At 41.1% G+C, this 18,521-nt stretch overlaps 1 protein-coding gene across 1 annotated transcript; it reads left to right on the forward strand.

Moving 5' to 3' along the window:
- Positions 1-6,620: 6,620 nt before the first annotated feature.
- On the forward strand, positions 6,621-9,397 carry tmem200a (transmembrane protein 200A; the record flags this gene model as incomplete). The annotated part of the gene is made up of 4 exons (XM_083898317.1): positions 6,621-6,751; positions 6,839-7,137; positions 7,226-7,389; positions 8,312-9,397. The coding sequence occupies 4 exons, from the start codon at positions 6,621-6,623 to the stop codon at positions 9,395-9,397; spliced, it is 1,680 nt and encodes a 559-aa protein (XP_083754443.1).
- Positions 9,398-18,521: the final 9,124 nt, after the last annotated feature.

The following is an 18,521-nucleotide window of genomic DNA, read 5'->3' on the forward strand; positions in this document are numbered from 1 at the left end:
TTATGAAAAGCTTTAACGACACTTGAGAGTCGGCGGCCAAAAAGCATCACATCTGTGAACAATAATGTGGGAATGAAAAAAGGCAACAATGGATAAGGATAATGTGATGGTTAATGGTTTTTGGCAGGCAATGGCTAAGAGGTTTTCTGACTCTGATTGTAACTACATTTCCTCCCATTGCCCTTTTGGTAAAGCTATTATCTACAGACTTAATCTAATATGTACACAATCTGTAGTATAACATTACATAACTCTTTTAACAAATATGCTGTAGGCCTATTAATTACATTATGAAAAAGCTGAACTATACTATATATATTTAATATCACTCTGTCCACTGTGTTTATTGGGAATGACTTAACTGAGTTAGCGACAGTGTTGCTGACAGAGGACGAGGGCTGTTAGGAATTAACCAGAGTGTATATGCAGTGGATTTATAGCCAAATTTGTCAAGTTTTAGAGACACGTAGTAAATGCAGCGTGATGTCAGTGAAACGGGAAGTGACACGATATACAGCACGTCAGCTCGTCACTCACAGCTACTGTATTACACTGCTCCTGTATTCTGTATCAGTGCTTAAAGTGGCCAAAGACTAGACAATTTTAAACATTGTTGAAACAATGTTTTCATAATGAGTAGCAGTGCATCCACCGTTCCAGAGGGGGAGCTGCGCTTCTGAGAGCTGGTGTGCTGATTATGTCACTTACAGGTATTGGCCAATCACAAGACAGTTGGGAAAGCTCTTGTTGGCTGGCCAATCACAACACAGTCTTCTGGGGGTGAGATTTCAGTCTGAAATAGCGCGACTGACGAGAGCTTCAGTGAGGAGAGATTTCTATTGGCTCGTTTACAGCAACTAGGTTTTTGACCATAAAAACAAGTTAATGTATGTAAGTAGACCTCCATAACTCACATATATGTGCGATAGGACCACTCTATGGGAGCTTTAACAAAGTGAGGGCAGTCGTCCACTGGTGGGCTTTGAAGGTATTACAGGTGGGCCTAACACAGAAATGTAAAAATTGTTCCATTTGCCAAACTATTAGAAAATGATAATATTTGTTCTGGAAAAAAAAAAGAAGTAAATTACAAATAAACAGCCTTGCTGTATATCACAACTTCTTACTTGTACTGGTAATCCCAGTATTTATATGATCAATAAAGATTCAATAATTAATGATCATTCACTGGTAATATTTTGATTTCAATGTTGTCCATTCATCTAAATGTACGACAGTCTTTCTCATGTAGAAATCTGGATAGGATTTTGTTTCGGGGCCTCAAACTTCTAAAATTTGTACATACTATCAGTATCGCTCAGTATTGGTATCGGTCCGATACTGGTCCAAATCAAGGGATTGGATATTGCACAGATAAAAATGTAAAATCCAATACTATCCAAAAATCCTATACATATCGCCTGCTTCACTTTGCACATATTGTAAAAATGTAGATAAAGATCAGCAAAAGCATTTTAACTGAGTCATGTTTGGGCTGTTGGCTTCTTCTTTTTGGGAAGAACAATATTTGTTACACAGTTGGAGAATTATGTCTTTGAAATGACTCAGCACAAATGTGTTGTTAACAGCTTCATAGTTAGTCATTTTTGTGTCACTTCTAAAAATGACTGTATCAGACTAATATTGATTAGAAAAAGTGGTTGTATTTACTTACCAAGTATTATGTTACACAGCGATATATTTTCCTGTAAAAATGTAATGTAGTAAATTATAGTGTAATGTAACATTAGCATATTGTAACACATAGTAGTGTTAGTATTCAGTATATTATCGTACAACTGTTCCACTGAATTACATTTCACTACATTTCCACTAATCAGTCTACTGAACTTTAACTGTGGCACATTCTCAGGTCAAGTGTTTGAGTCTGAACACTTGACAGCCTCTTTATTTCAGTACTTTGTGTTGAAAGTGGGGTCAGGAACAGGTTGTACAAAGATCAGATATTTTTTCACTACATTTTTGAATCACGCAGATAACTTCCATAAGTAAAATCTGTTTTCATTACAGATGAAGCTGTAGATTATTTACCTGTTTAATTGATTAGTTACTTTGATCAGCATTGACCACATTTTCAAATGTATTCTTTTGTTTATAAAAACGGAAAAATTGAATTTACTGTCAAACCAGCTAACAATATCTTACCTTTTAGTTGCAGGGACGTGGATTAGGGGCAAAGAATCCAGAAAATAATCACATTTAAGAAGCTGAAATCACAGAACAATGAATTTAACAATTCATATAACCACCTGATTTTATGAATTTCTGTTATTTAATACCACAGAATGAGCCTTTCATCTTTATATCAGGAGATGGGTCAGCTCATACAGGGGTCACCATTTTGGCTCATGATGATTTCCAACACAGTAGCTCAAAATAGACCAAAACTAAACATCTCTTGCTTTTTGACACTCACTGAATCACCTCACACCTGGTGAGGAGAGAGAGAGCATATTCAGCTAAAACATGCAACTTCAAATTTCACACACTGCCCCTTTAATAGTGTAACGTCCATATTCCATACAACGACGCTCAGCTCTACAATATAATGACGGATGACCTTCACTCCAGCAGCAGCAGGGTTGTTTGTCTCTCCATTCCATTGCAGTCCAGCTCAGCAGTTAATGTTTCTTTTTTACCCGCTATTATATTATTAGAGCAATTTGGCCTCAGTTAACCTTACAAGAACAGTTTATGGCACAGAACCAAAAACCACATGACCCCCCTATAACTACAATGGCAGACGTACTGTATTAGATGCCAATTTTTTATTCACCCTACCAAGCTCAATTTTTTATCTTTCCGATCATTCCTCTCTCATTACATCTCTCCTTTCCTGGACTTATCCATCTGTGTCCATATTAGATGTCGGCCTCCATGATTTATTAGCACACAGCTCACTGAAGTGGGTCAATTGAAACAAACTTTACTTTCTCATCGAGAGTAAAAAAAAAAGTCTCTGGAGTTTCTTACATGAAGATCAAAGCAGCTCCTCTATTCTCTTTCTCCCCCTCCCTCCAGATTCCTTCATCTTTGCTCTCCTCCTACCTCACGTCTTTCCATTCTCCACAGCCGTTTTCCTCTTTCTTCTTCCACTCTCTTAGCGGTTTACCACTCTGAAGTGTGACACAAACAAGGCATAATGATTACCATGAAAAAAATGCTAATGCATATGCATTAAGCACTCGACACATTTCATTTTTTAATGCCAAACCTCTTTGCTGCTCTCACCCCGACTCCACTCATGTCATGAAGACTCGTTTGTGCTCAATTCCTGCAAATGAAAAAAAGAAAAATGTACTTTAAATGTTGACACGATCACAACCATATACTGTACTTTGTCATCCCTGTGCACACATCTGGTAGTTGCTATGGAAACATGTCACCTAGCAGCGGCACATGTTGTTGCTATAGGGATAATAGATCATGTGACGTCTCCTATAGATTAGCTTGTTATCACACTACAAAAGGCACCTCCTCGCACAGAGATGCAACAGCAGTCGGCGGCGGCGGCGATGGATTCTCACGCAGGACGTGTCACAGTGAAATCCCTGCTGGGGAAAGACATGATGTTGTAGCGAGAATAATGACACATGTAAGAGCGAGGAGTAAAAAATGTTTAAATGTCACCAGTAACCGAGAGAAACTGCTTCCTAAATGTAGAGGCAAATTAAATGGTTTTAATAGTTTCCTTGCCTGACTACTGAGAGGCAAGAAATGCTCAGATAAACAGCTGAGGCCAATAAATTATTAATTTCACACTCATTTAGAAGAAAATATGTGGGAAAACATGGAAGAAATAAGCAAAGGGTTTATAATTATTGATAAGTTTTGTGTGATAGGAGAAAAAAAAAAAAAAAAAGACTGTAGAGAAAAAATGCTCTGGCCTCGAGAGCAGTGATTCCTAAAGAATCAATTTAGACCCACAGATGGGTCACAGGAAGCTTTTCAGTGGGTTGCCACATAAATCCAGTCCATCCTTTTAACTAGGATTTATGTAAATATACTTTAAGTAACGAATAAAATGAAGTTGTGATTCATTTATGAAATGCATCTTGGAGATATCCTCATTCTCTTATTCCAAAAACAATATCAGGTGGTACAGAAACAGCCCAAAACATTAGAGTACGCACACAATTGGCCCGATTTATGTTGTTAATGTGTCTCTGTAGTTTGTCATCTTTACTCATGTAAGACATTTGGAAAACACTGCTTTATAGACTTAAGAGAATTATATCGATGTAAAGCATGTAGACTGCACATTGTCAACATCAGGAAGCCTTTTAGTGTCTGAGTCTGAGTTATGTGAAGTGGTTTCTCATTAGGCTGCTGGTGCTGTTGTGTGTGTGTGAGGACAGCATTTGATTGGTTGTGCTTCACTTGTTAAAAGTGAAGATGCACTGGGCTGCTTTCCGCCTCTGTCTTGTCATCACTGGCTGGAAAAAGAAACAAAAAAAACTTTCTCTTTTCCTTATTACCAGGCCTCTCTGACCTCCTCCTGTCTGCTCAACATCTCCTCTCCGTCTCCTCTTCACTGTTTATTTCCCTGATTCCTTTTGTAATATTCGGCTCTTTGCAGCTTCATGTTGGAACTTGCACACAGGGACATTAACTGTTGCAAATGCAGTATTTGTTTCCTTTCAGAAACGTATTCCTTCCCTGTTCCTGAGACTCTGTTGTCATCATCTGTCCTCTCATGTTTTCATGTCACCCCCCTCTTCTCCTTCTCCCCTCTGTACTTCTCCATCCCTTTCAATAGACTTTCAATAGACTGCTCTCGCAGCACTGTGTGGGTTCCTGTTTGACGCACACGAAGAAGCGGAAGGAGAAAATCAAGTAGAGAGAGACGGAGTGAGCAGGAGGGCAGAAAAAAAACCAGATTGGTTAGGTTTGTCCTTGTGTGATTTGCCATCTGTGGGAAAGCATTTCCCTATAGCAGAATTACCAATAGAATGATTGACAGAAAGGTACAGCAGAATGTGAAAAGGATAAAAGAGGCGAGGACCCTTACTTAGCTCAGTATAGTCTCTGTTGCTTTGTGTGATTTTAAATCTTAAAGAAGACTTACTGGTTTTTGAGATATGTCGAAAAAGACAGGAAGGGAATGGGAAAAGGGACAGTGACCAAATATGAGAAAATTTAAAATTAGAGGTGGATTATAAATAGATCCATGAGGACACAGGGAGGAGGAGGAGAAAGACAAACAGGGAGTGATGAGAGAGAGGTGGAGAAGAAGGAAGTAAAGGAGCTGGATATTATTCAGGGTCACATTAGCAGACAGACCGAGGGTGAGAATGGAGGAGAGAGGGAAGACAGGGACATTTAGGGAGATGTTCAAGTGTGTGTGTGTGGGGGGGGGAATTAATAAAATAGACAGATGAAGGTCATGGCTGTGTTCTCATTACCATGCCACATAAATTCCATTGCCTAATATGCACACACATGCACATGCAAGTACTCACAAAAACGGGCAAAAACTGGAAAACAAATGAAATAAGTACGTTCTAAATAAGAATTGGTATCTCCAGTGAAAACATTCATTAAAATTCAGCAACCATTCAGACATTATTCTGGTCATTCAGGAAGATTAAACATTCAACAGCTAATTCAGTCTATTTAATCCTCTTATTGTTAAACAGTACAGTGCTAATGTTCATGCGAGCCCAGATTAATGGACATTTAAGGAGCCTTAATTTAGGTTGTTTGTTTTAAGACTGGGTCCTTTTAATGACTATGAATAGACGTCTGAGCGGCTGGTGAGCAGAAAAGATTAGAATAAGCTCTATATTTCCTTTTTTTTTATCCCCTCTATTCATTTAAGGAGTATCTGTCTGTCTATTCATCTGTCTGGTAACCACATAACTGTCCAAAGGACCACTGTGGCGGTGTTTGGACAAGAAATGTGAGTGACATGAGTAGAAATGTGGTAAATTGCAAAACGAGCCACTTCCATACTGCGTTCTCCATAATGGAGAAATTAATATGGTAGTAAATGACACATTTGATTGTTCTTTGCTCAGAGAACACACCAGTGTGTCCAGTGTCAACTCTGACATTGTTTGGATAATGCAAGGTAGTGGGTGCTGTTTTACTTCGAATAAAAACAACATAAACAACAATAACAATGGGGAAACAGAGTTTTTCTCTCACATAAAGAAAGAGTGTAGTCAACATCACATACACATAGAAACACACAGCTGACAGCCACAGTAAACAGACTATTGTATTGGGTGTAGTTTCCGTTGTTTCCAACACTGACATTAGTCAAACTTTGAAATATGGTGAAATCTACAGTACAAACCTCTCATCTGTCTCAGCTGCATGTGACCTGACACTATTGTGTCTCTTAGTGCAATCTGTACGATTATGGGAGTGTGTGATATAAAACTGACTTTTCTCAATTGCAAACAAGCATCCCTAGATACGTTCTCTGTAATGTACAGTATATCTGTGCCAACACATGGATGTTTGCCTTTGTTCTTTTATTCACTAGTTCACTTCAAACAAACATGCACGTCACAGCACACGTTGAACCTACCGTGTATTGCATTTGAACCTCATGACTAACGTGTGTCTGCATGTGTACGTGCAGGTTCAGGATGACTGCAGCGGCAGCTGTGCTAACGGGCTTGGCCAAGCTGAAACGCCAAGACTCCGCTCGCTCTCAGCACCGACCCATAACACCCACATCCCCTGGTCTGGGAATCCCTGTCCCAGAAGCTGCCCCAAGGTCATCATCTCAGCCTTATTCACACAAGATTTTGCTTTGCTGTCTCCTATATGCATGTGTCAATCAAAGGTTTTGATTTGCATTTAGAAAAAGAAAACGACGCACCGATATTGTGGTGGTACGTGGCAGGCTTCGCCTCTACTCTGCCTCTGGGTTCTTCCTCCTTCTTGGACTGGTCATCTTAGCGTTTGGGATCGGCATGGCGACACTGGGATACTGGCCACACAGTGAAACCATGCCCTCGGCCAAATCTGCAACTGGAGGAGGAGGAGGAGGCTCTCAGACAGAAACTGGTGGAGGAGCCAAATCATCTGGTGAAAGAAATGAAGCCAAGACAGTCACAGATGGGGATGAAGCCTTGTCGAGCAGGAGTCATAAAGTGCAAGGTAAGTAACACAAAAAAAGGGTGATTACATTGTGGTTTGTTCTCCAAATGTTAAATGGTTTAAAGCTGCCATGTTCTTGTGCTTGTAGGTACACCATCCAAGCAGACAGGGGGCGCTCTAACACGGTTCCTGGAACAGCATCGTCACTCTGAGCGGATGAAGATGTTTGGGCCTTTCACCATGGGCATTGGGATTTTCATCTTCATTTGTGCCAACGCTATTCTTCATGAAAACAGGGACAGAGAAACAAAGGTATCTATGTCCTTTTAACTGATGTTATTTTCTGCATCAATGAATGTTTCCTGTACTTTCGTCACTTTAGAGTCTTTGCTGTATTTTACTTTTCTTTGATTCGTTTTTTTTTTTATTGTGTTGCGCCCTCCTGAATCTGAATCTGAATAATGAAAAGATGCTTTGGCTCATGATGGTACAGTTTGGAAAGGGAAAACCCTGATCTGGCTTGTGTTTCCAGCTTGGGGTGGACAGCAATAAGCTGGGACTGCTTTGTAAACAGCGTGACATGAAAGCAGCTCAACAGTGTTGTCCACCAATAAATATTGTTGTTGTCAATATATAGAATTATTCGCAAAGCACAGTAAAGCTCTTTGTTCTGAATTTTAAGTGTACACAGGTTTGCTTAGGGATTCTTCTTAAGACACTGCATTGACTTCCAATCATTCGAATGGACTAAACAAAGGCTTATCCGGAACCATTTAATGTCTTACCCTTACATTAACGTAACCTTAACATCCCAACTAAGTGCCTAACCCTAACCTTAACCTTAACCCTAAAACCAGGTCTTAACCATGACAATCCAAGACCATAGGTCCCCACAAACATACATGTTTTCATGGTTTTTGTTGGACCTTATAAAGATATACAGATACCAGTACCCACACACACACATTGCAGTCATCCATATTTATCAGCTGTACATAATGTATATGCACATCACATTCCTCCACGCCTCCCTCTGCCCTTATCTCAGGTCCTGCGATCTCATGCTCTCTCCTTCCCTTATCTTTTTCAAGTCATTCTCTTTCCTTCCTGTCCAGAAGACCCATTTAAATACAAACAAACAAAGTGATAAATGAGATTCAATATCACACATATTTCCAGATAATCCAAAGATGAATGCTCGAGGTACTAATGATGTTTTTCTTTTCTGCACTAGATAATCCATATGAGAGACATGTACTCAACAGTCATTGACATCCACCGCCTCAGGCAGCGAGAGCAAAAACAACACCGCAACAGCGCTTATGCAAGAGAAGTTGGGGATCTCCGCGGATTTGGAGGCGATAACGCAGCCCAGCTGGCCAGTAACCCCCTCCTGGCTTTCTCCTCACGAGCAGGAGTCTCCACCGAGGAGGAGGTGCTGTTAGGGGATGAGGAGTTTCACAGACATCGAGAGCAGGCTAAGTTGGATTGTAGCTTTGCTGGGCTGCTCGCCCCGCTCTACAAGGACCGCCCCTTCTGCGGCCCGGGGCTCGGGCTGACTCACTCTGACTCCATGCACCGTCAGTGGTCAGTGGATGTCGATGGGGAGAGAGGAGGACACCATGCTCGCTCCATCGTGTCCTCCTCCATCTCTGCTTTTACTCTCCCCGTTATAAAACTCAACAACTGTGTTATTGATGAACCGGAGATGGAGGTGATCACGGAGGAGGAGAGAGGAGGAGACAGAGAGAGGGCACAGCCACTGAGCTCCATGGTGTCGCTGGTCGTTCCTGTAGCATCTGTTGCCAAGGCCTCCAAACCACCAAGCTTACACCGAAGTAACTCGGCCTCCTCCTCCCCCTGCTCCTCCATCTCCTCCTCCTCCCTGTCCCCTGCTCCGTCCTCTACCTCAGGCTGCTGGCTCTCCCCAGGAGCAGCAAGGAGTGACTTTGGCTCTAACTCCTCTCTGCACATGCTCAGTAGCCACTCCAAATCTCTGGACCTGGAGCATGCAGAGCGCGGGCTCAGCGTGCATTCAGAGCAGAGGAAGCACCCCAGCTGGCCCCGGCTCGACCGTAGCCTCAGTACACGCAGTAACAGTGGCAACCGGGGCAGCAGCAAAGGCTACATGCGGCTGGAGGACAGAGAGGACCAAGGGGAGCGTCTGCTAGACGTGCCGTCGTCCTCAACAGTGAGGCGTGACTACAGTAAACGCGAGAAGCTTCTGATGATATCGCGGTCGCACAATAATCTGAGCTTTGAACACGATGACTTTAACAGCAACACACTGAAGAGAGGAAGCTCCGAGACTCGATTCTGACGGTGATGAGTTAAAAAGCCGAAGACATTTCTGTCTCCTGTTCTATAAACTGCTCTCCAGATAGTTTGAGTGTACAGAGGAAGAGGTGCGCCCTGCAGAGAGGAAATTCAAATGTGGTTTCAGAACAGCAGGCTGCAGAGCAGCGACTAAAAGGCTCAATGTCGGCAAGACACTGAAAGGCCTAAAGCACCAGGTCTAAAAGTGCTGTTCTGTAGATGACCCTGACCTATGAACTATGTGAGGGGGAGCACAAATAAATCAAGTTACATCATCAGTCTGCTTTATACAAAAATAGTTTCAATAGAACTTCTTTAGGATCAATACACTTTCCTTACAACTGCTTTTTTCCCCAAGCGTGACAGAGTTGAATTCTAGCAGCTGCTCATGAAGGAAACTATTTTATAACTGAGTCTTTGCCCAAAACAGAGAAAGACTAGTGTAATATCAGAGACAAAGCTCTCTGGCAACAATAACAAATCACACGTATGTAGCACCTATGACAACAAAGTGGGTTTATTGGCTGATTACGGTCATTTTTCAGCAATGACAAAAGAGTACGACAGCTAAATTGAACAAGGTGGTTCGATTTGTACATCGCACACTGACGGCGACAAAGCATTTAAGTCCAGCAGACATAAATATTTGTGGTAAATAATTTGTTTTTAAGGTGGTTACTGTGTGTCGGTGTTTGTCTGATGATCTTTGTACGTAGATGCAGAAACTGGGCAACACAAACAGCAGTCAGTTTCTTTAAAGTGGGAGGGCAACAAAATAGATCAAGCTGTCTGGCTGTAAACTACAGTAATAGAACTCGTGTTGTCCTGAGGTTATGATAAAGAAATCCTGTGCTTTCTCTAGAAACACAGTAACAAGGTTTTGCTTGTACACGACTGAAAACTAGAAGTAACAGACGACAACTTGTGGCTTAGTTCACTTCTCACAAGAAAAGACCTTGGCTTCTCTCAGGATTAAACAGTGTGTAATTATTGTACTGATCATTTTGTCTATCAGTGACCCTCCTCAGTATCAGGGAAACCCTTCTGTTTGATTCATAATTTGTAAACTCTCCAGAAGAAGAGAGAATATTTCAGTTAGAGTTTCAGTAACATTTTAATGTGTGTACAATAAAAGTTTAAAATGATGTGTCACAATTCCAAACTTCTATTTAATGGTCAAAACCTAGTCTTAAGTTATGAATTGTATCATTATTTATCAATAATGGTCATCTGAAGCCCTTTTTCAGCTTTGTGTGATTCACCGAGAGAAATCATCAGAAAACAGTGAATGATGTACTCATGTCGAGTCTTTAATAAACCACAGTGTCCACATGTACCTTCATAAATCCAGGGATTTGTATTATTGTAATATCAGCCACTCTGTCACAGCTTTAATTTAATACAACTCTTGTGTTTGCATTTTTATTTCAGTATTTACCTAATGATGAAGGCTGTGTGATGATTCAGCGTCTGAGCTGCCACATAGTAATAATGGCTCAGAGAGTATTTTATTGTTACATTAGGCATATTCTTACTGCTCTAGTCTGTATTTACAAGCCAATGTGGTGCCTCCATATCGCTCAGTGTCCATGTTTCAGGTTCTACTTGGTTTGTCAGCTAAATCTCATTTAACACAACGTGTAAGTGTACGCTCTCTCGGCTGCTTTTAATCCAAAACACACACCAGCTCACTGGGCTTCATTAACTGGTGACCTCCCCACAGTTTATGGGGCAATGTCCAACTTTCTCCTCTAGCAAAATAAAAATGTATTTTTCATTGAAACATGTTTTGTCCTGATGGGTGTTTGAGTCTCACACATGGATTCACTCAGAGAAAACCCTGTAGTGCCTTTATCAGGGGTGAGTGGAAGGAAGGAACAAACACACACACACACACACTCAGATATTTGTTACGAAACATCATCTCTGACCTTACATCTACACACAGCTTCCCAAATTCACCACTGACTACTCACTCTGTCTCTGTCCTGCTTCCTTTGTCTCCTGCATAGATAATCATAAAAATAAAAAAACATTGGATGACTCACCATCAATTATCATATGTTCTTCAGCTCTGTGGGATGACAAAACACACACACACAAACTCATGTATACATATTACTCCTCAAATATAGACAAAAACGCAGAGACGTTCAGTGCGAATAAACAGCAGGAGCTGGTAATGGTATTTCTCCTCTGAAGGAACAACAGATGATAATCCTATCGATGTGTGAAGGCACAGAACAGGCAGAGCAGAGCTGGACGACAACATTTGTGTAAAGCGAGTGAACTATAATTACCTCATCCTCTCTGAGGTCTCCCCGTTGATGATTTCAATATTTAATATGAAGTTAAATGGCAAAGTCATTTTCAAAATGAAACATTTGCCGTCTGTGGCTGATTGATTTTAATCACATAATGTTGTAATAACAGGCTGCAGCTGCACAGAATATGAAAACAATCCACCATCATTGCAAAAACAAACACTATTACTGTATGAGCCCACAGCCTGAAAAGTTTTAAAGATGACCGAGCAACGGCACATTTTGGTAAATGTATCTGTTTGCCTCTTTAAGACAGATGGTTGAGCAGTGAGAGCACCTGACTTTGAGCAGAGAAATCAATCCAGAGCATCCAGTAAATGTAAGAGTCTTTTTTAACAGGTAACATCTCCAGGTCTCCATTCCCATTTTCCGAGGAACACTGTGAACAAAGAGCCACTGCACGCTCTGCATCATCTCACTGTTTGTTCAGTCCTGAGCCAATGTGTTACGGCGACACAGCTCGTGCTCATTCTCACCTCTTCAGCTGTGTCCCACACTTCAGGTCGCTGAGGACCTACTTGCAGTATTTTGTACGCATACGAGACCAGTTCTCTTAGCATTTCTTAGCTCTGTAACGCTTTAGATTAGGGAACACATATTCATCATTTAGTTGGTGCTTACTATATATAAGTGGCATAATAGCCCTTTATTAGTGGTCATTAAGCACAAACTAAAGGTCCCATATTATATCCTATTTCTCCAAGTTAACCTAGTTCCCTGGTGTCCTAATAAACATGTCTGTGACATACTTTCGTCAAAATACCATAAGAATGAAGCACCACAGCAGTTCAATCACCCTGCCAAAACAGCCCTGTTCAGAACACTCGGTTTAGTAGTATCTCTTTGAAAAAAAGAAAAGAAAGAAAAGTAAAACGAAACTTAATGGACAAGAAATTACATCAGCCACAGAGGCTACTGGGAGCTAACAGCAGTTAGCATTTGGGAAAATGATAATTTGCAGGCTCTAGCAGGCACATTGCTGTCATATATAACATGTATCCACTGAACAGATAAATCTTCTGAGGCTGGAAGTTTGTGTAGAACTCTGTGCTGCACTGTGGAGCCAAGAATAGAACTTCCCGCAGACTTCCGGTTACCGTTGCCCGCGCCAGCACTCTCGCTTGTTTTTACCGTCAAAGCAGCTCTCCGCGAGACAACAATTCCAGGAATTTAGCGCATTTTGACGTCCCAGTGAGTGCGGAAGTCAACATCGCATGTTTTATCTCCTGTACTTAGACTGAGGAGAACCACAAAAACATGAGTGAGTCATCTTTTTTCACACTTTGGGACTGATAGGACCTCCAGAGTCCCAAATATAAGGATTTAAATGATTCAATGTTGATTTTGCATAATATGGGACCTTTAACACCTTCTCACACCGTTATTCTAGATACCTTATTCTACTTCTATTACGATATGAATTAAGAGTTTTCCTACATACGGTGTTAATACATGCTTAATATTTACTAAGAAAGGGCTAGTATGCTACTTTGTATATGCATATTAGTAAGCACATAGTTCATGGTGAATATGTGTTCCCTAATCTAAAGTGTTATACAAACGCATTATTCAGCAGACACTGCTTTACATGCCTCTTCAATATGCTCAGTGTCACAAACTAGAACAAACTCACACAAAGAAAATTGGCCCCCAAAAAAATCCCAGAGCAAAAACCCTCAGAGCCACCACACATCATTGCAGACACAATATCACAAGATCCCACACACCCACTACACCGCTGCTTCACAATCCTTCCCTCCAGACGCAGGTACACAACACAAAGATGCAACGAGGCAGGTTTTTAAAAAACAGCCTGATCCCCTCTGTTATAGTAGTTTTAAAGAAAAACAAATAGTAAAAGTAAAAACATATACAGACAACAGTTGTTCACCACTTTTTTGTTATGTGATGTTCTCTAAATGTTGCATACCTGTACATCCATCCATCTTCTACTACTTTATCCTCCACGAGGGTCACAGGGTGCTGTGCCAAACTCAGCTGACATGGGGTGAAAGGCAGGTACACCCTGGACAGGTCGTCCATCATAGGGCCACATATAGAGACAAACAACCATTCACTCTCACATCTAAGGTTAATTTCGAGTGTCCAATATCCCCAAATCTGCATGACAGTGGGTGGTCAACACTCACTAATTTACTACCATAGTTGCCACGGTAACTCGGTAACTCACAGCTCAAAGGGGGGGATAGGGGCCGGGTCTGATTCCAGTCGTTTCTCCACATGAGATGAGGTGGAATGGCTCATTTAGCGATATATATATATCCATCACATTTCTCGTCCAAAGTCAGCATAGCACACACAGGTACCCTTAGTAAGTCACCTGCCAAGATTGAAGCCTGTCGAGAAAACCATTGTGATTAAAAGGCAGACATACCTTGAATTAATACAGAGATGAGTTACTTTGCTGCATGTCAAAAGGTAAAAATGAGAGTATTACACAGTGCCTCACTGAATATTCATATTTTTTTCCCCAAAAAACATCATCCTACTATTAGGCTTAAGCTGATGTCTGATCTGTGCTGTGCCACAGAGTTCTGCTGCAGTCAAGGTATTAAAAAATAGATCAAAGAAAACGGTTACACTGGGAAATGTTCCTTAGTAATCATGAACATGGGGATGAGTACTGTGAGTCACCCTGTCATACATTATTTTAAGAAATGTTTGAAATTCATCTTATCTGTATCTTTGTCACAGATAAGATGAAAAAGTCTTATTGTTGGCTTTGTACTTTTGACATTATACTTTGGTAGGAAAAAATAACAGGATAAAACCAGTCCTATCTTTAAAGACCATTTCCTGATCTCTGCTAAGGTTTTGAAAGCTCTACCATTTACTCTGCGGGGCAACCTGCTCTTAACTTTTCACATTTCCTGCGGCAGTGAAAAAAATACTTCTGACATTCAACTTAAAAATGACTGGGTTTCACTGGAAGATCTTGTAGCAAAAGCTGAACCAATGGCTTCACGTCCAAAGAACGGCAGCAAAAGAAAAATCCATAACACGTTGAAACGTGTGGCTCACACATTAGCAGCGAATGATACATAATCATATAAAGGGGACAAAGATGATTTATCCTTCAAAATAAATCCCACCTGATCACATATTTATATCCACATGAATATAAAAGACCTGGACCAAAGGTAAGACATCCCTGGAGAGAGAGGACAGAGAGAGGATTCATTATTATTCATACAATCGTCCATTTATTTCCCCAACATGGATAATAACAGGCTTTTATTTAGTGTTTGGAGTTGGCGTATAGTATGTATAACACCATTGTGTTCTTATAAGTAGCAGCAGCAGTGGTGTGGGCAGTTTACTGACATTATCAGCTAATAAACAGACTAATTAATGCAACACATCTGGAGGGTAAAGCGAACGATTTTGCAAATTAGCCGAGGAGTAAAGGCTGCCAACATTAGCACAGCTAATAACAGGGCATCACAGTTTGAGAGATGAGCACAGCAGAAACGGTAATGGACGCAAATCATCCAGTCGGTAAAATATGGGTTTCCACAGTCATGAATACTCTATACTCTATATTATAAAGTCTTGTATGTGTTTCAGGTCTTTTCTTTCCAAAACCTGCCGACAGGTTCGGCTTACTCCTTACACCTGCTCGTGGTTTCCAACTCATTGCCTCGTTGTTATTATGTCATGTTGACCCTCTTCTCATCTTCTCATCTCTTTGCACTGTAACCTGTGTAATTAAGCAGAAAAGTGAGTCTCCCCGCTGTGTATGTGTGTCACTGAAAGAGCTCTAGTTCCTGTCCACAAGTGTGTGTGTGTGTGTGTGTGTCCGCTTGTGTGTTTGCACACTTGCTATGAGGCAACAGTGGGGGTGCCAGTCTAGTTGCCATAGCAGCTCGAGATGTGCTCTGGACCCCTGCCTGAGGAGCAAAAATCACGCACTCACTCACTCACTCACACACGCACGCACGCACGCACGCACACACAAATTGAGCTTTTACAAACAACGGAAAACTCTCTCATTACCAGTCATTAGATGATGTGAAAAAATGAAATAAACAGTACATCACAGTAGTGATGCTGCTGTGACCCATGTAATGATGGTCAGATCATGTAAGGTCACCAATGTTTATCTGAAGCATGTGGCCTGAGTTTCTCCTGTGATTTGACAGACTTCATGACACTAATTGAAAGTGGAAAGTCACAGATGTCACCTCTGCACATCTGTCAATCACTGGTGTCCACACATAGGTGCATGCTTTATTGTCTATTTTCCTCTAAATGGAAAATAGACAAGAAAGGTCGACCTTGAGTGTCTCGGCGACCTTGAGTGTCTTGAAAGGCGCCTTAAATATAATGCATTATTATTATTATTACTATCCATCCATCTTCTACCACTTTATCCTCCACATGAGGTTCGCGGGGTCGCTGGGCCAATCTCAGCTGACATAGGGCGATAGGAGGAGACACATAGAGACAAACAACCACTCACTCTCACACTCACACCTATGGTCAATTTAGAGTGTCCACTTCACCTACTCTCCATATTGCATGTTTTAGGACTGTGGGAGGAATAAATAAATGGGAACCAAATGTACAAAATTCACATCATGTTCCAGTGAAGAAGACGTGAAACAAGCGATTAACACTCTACCTGTCCTCCACTTCCTGTATTATGCACAGTCAGTGGTGAGGCCCACTGTTATCATACCTTTTCCATGCTGCTTTGAAATGTCAGAGTAGAGTGTGTAATGTCAAATCCTGGAGACACTGACAATGTCATGGTAACCTGATGGTGGGAGAAGAAGTTCTTAGTCATTGTCTTCAATTAATAATTTAGTGATAAAGGAACATACTTTATAGTGATTATATATAGTATAGTGATATAGTGATTCCGGACCTTTCTTCATGACAGGTAGAGCTCCAAAAGTATGGTGGCCATGAGAGCCCAATACTATGGCAGCTATGATAAACAATCACAACAAAGTTTTATATCTTGACTGTGACTTACTTTTTAATCATTTTTCCACTGACTTTTAGATTGTGAGTCGTTAATATGCTGCAAACATCTTTAGTCTGATGTGTGTTGTGTGACGGACTGTGAATGTGCCTCTCTACTATAATATTTCCATCTGTTTGGATTGTTTCCAAGTGTCAAACGAGAAAGACACTTTGATTTTCCATCTGCACACAAACTGAAGACTACCAGAAATGGTCGATACTGAATCTAGTCAAAAATCAAGAAAATAATCACAGCCAGTATGTTTGGCCTCTCCAGTATAAAACGGTGGTGCATTAAGGTGAGGTCTCCTCCATAAAAGCAGTTTAATATGTAATAAAATACCAGTTGAGAGAGAGAGAGGGAGGCAGCCAGCTGTTGACTGGTCTTTATTTTACAGCAGTTATGCCCTAGTATCCAGTTTATTTGACTGCAATATTAGGATTTTTTTTAAAAGGCTCTTGCTTAGCAATAAACCCAAGGCTTAACGTGCACTGTGTGCTGAGGTTAGTGCACACACACAGACACACAGACCAGGTGAGTCATCAGTGGGCTTTACATCTGCTTTTTATTCCTTTCTACTTACAGCCTTCATCTTTCCTTTTCTCCACCCATGTTATTTTCTCTCATGTGGTTTCCGCTTTCACTCTTCCTCATTCCTGACCATACTCTACTGCCTCCTTCATCGTCATCATCATCATCCCATCTTTTCCCATTCTCCTCTTCCTCTCCTCTGCTTTTCAATTACTTCCCCTCTCTCCCTGCGCTGCCCGCCTCTTTGTCTCTCCAATGTTTGCCTGCATATTTCATTTTCTGGTCTCTTTCTCCCACTAAATTATACTCTTTTCCCCCTCGTGTATTTATCTGCCTCAGCACGAGAAACAAAAGCAACAAGAACAATTGTGAGCTCAGAGGCCGTCAACTACATGTTGATTAGAGAAGTAATGAAAAATCACTGCAGAAATGATTGAGACAAACTGTAAAAAATTACATTCTACACATGCCATATCACTACACCTGCATGTAAAGATAGCCCGATGACATTATCAGGGCTTTATAAAGCTGCTCTCCTGAGCCTCATCACACAGCTGTCTTCACAGCTGACTCCCAGCACTCCTTATGACAGGTCATGCAAAGTGTAACGCCATGTAAGCCTCATTTCATTTTATAATGTCTTTCAATAATGTGATTCCCGCAGACCATCCTCAGGCTACAGCTACAGTGTTTATCAGTGTATTTCCTATGACACAAAACTACGACATTCTGGAGGTTTGTGGGGGTCAACACAACAAGCTGTTAGTGTGTATGTGGGCTTCTTCTTACTATTATATTTCCAGGGTCTATAAACCCAGGGTCTGACTCATGATGGCCAAATCCTGGCTAATGGTATGGGTTAGTATTAGGTTAGGAATGGGTTTAGACCACTCAGTTAGGGAATGCATCAGTAGTGGGTCCCACACAGTTATGTACTGTATAGAAGGATGTAATGGACGTTTCTGGTCTTCACCTGGCCGTCTAAAAGCTTTTTCCACAGCACTCACACATCCCTGTGTCTGTATTCCTTCACACACCGCAGTGTACACTACTGTGTGTGGAACACAATGTAGTCACATGGAATGACAGAGACTCTCCTCATTAATAAAATACAGTGCATGCATGAGTTAACCAATTTGTGCTTGTGTGTGTGTGAAAATAATTATTGTTCGTGTGTGTTGTCTTTCATCGTGTCACTGCAGATAAGGACTAACTTTAATGGTACACACACAAAGCGTGTTCATAGTTGTGGACATAATTTAGTGTGTGCAACTGACCAA

The sequence above is a fragment of the Microchirus variegatus genome (genome assembly GCF_963457635.1).
Source record: "Microchirus variegatus genome assembly, chromosome: 12".
NCBI lineage: Eukaryota > Metazoa > Chordata > Actinopteri > Pleuronectiformes > Soleidae > Microchirus > Microchirus variegatus.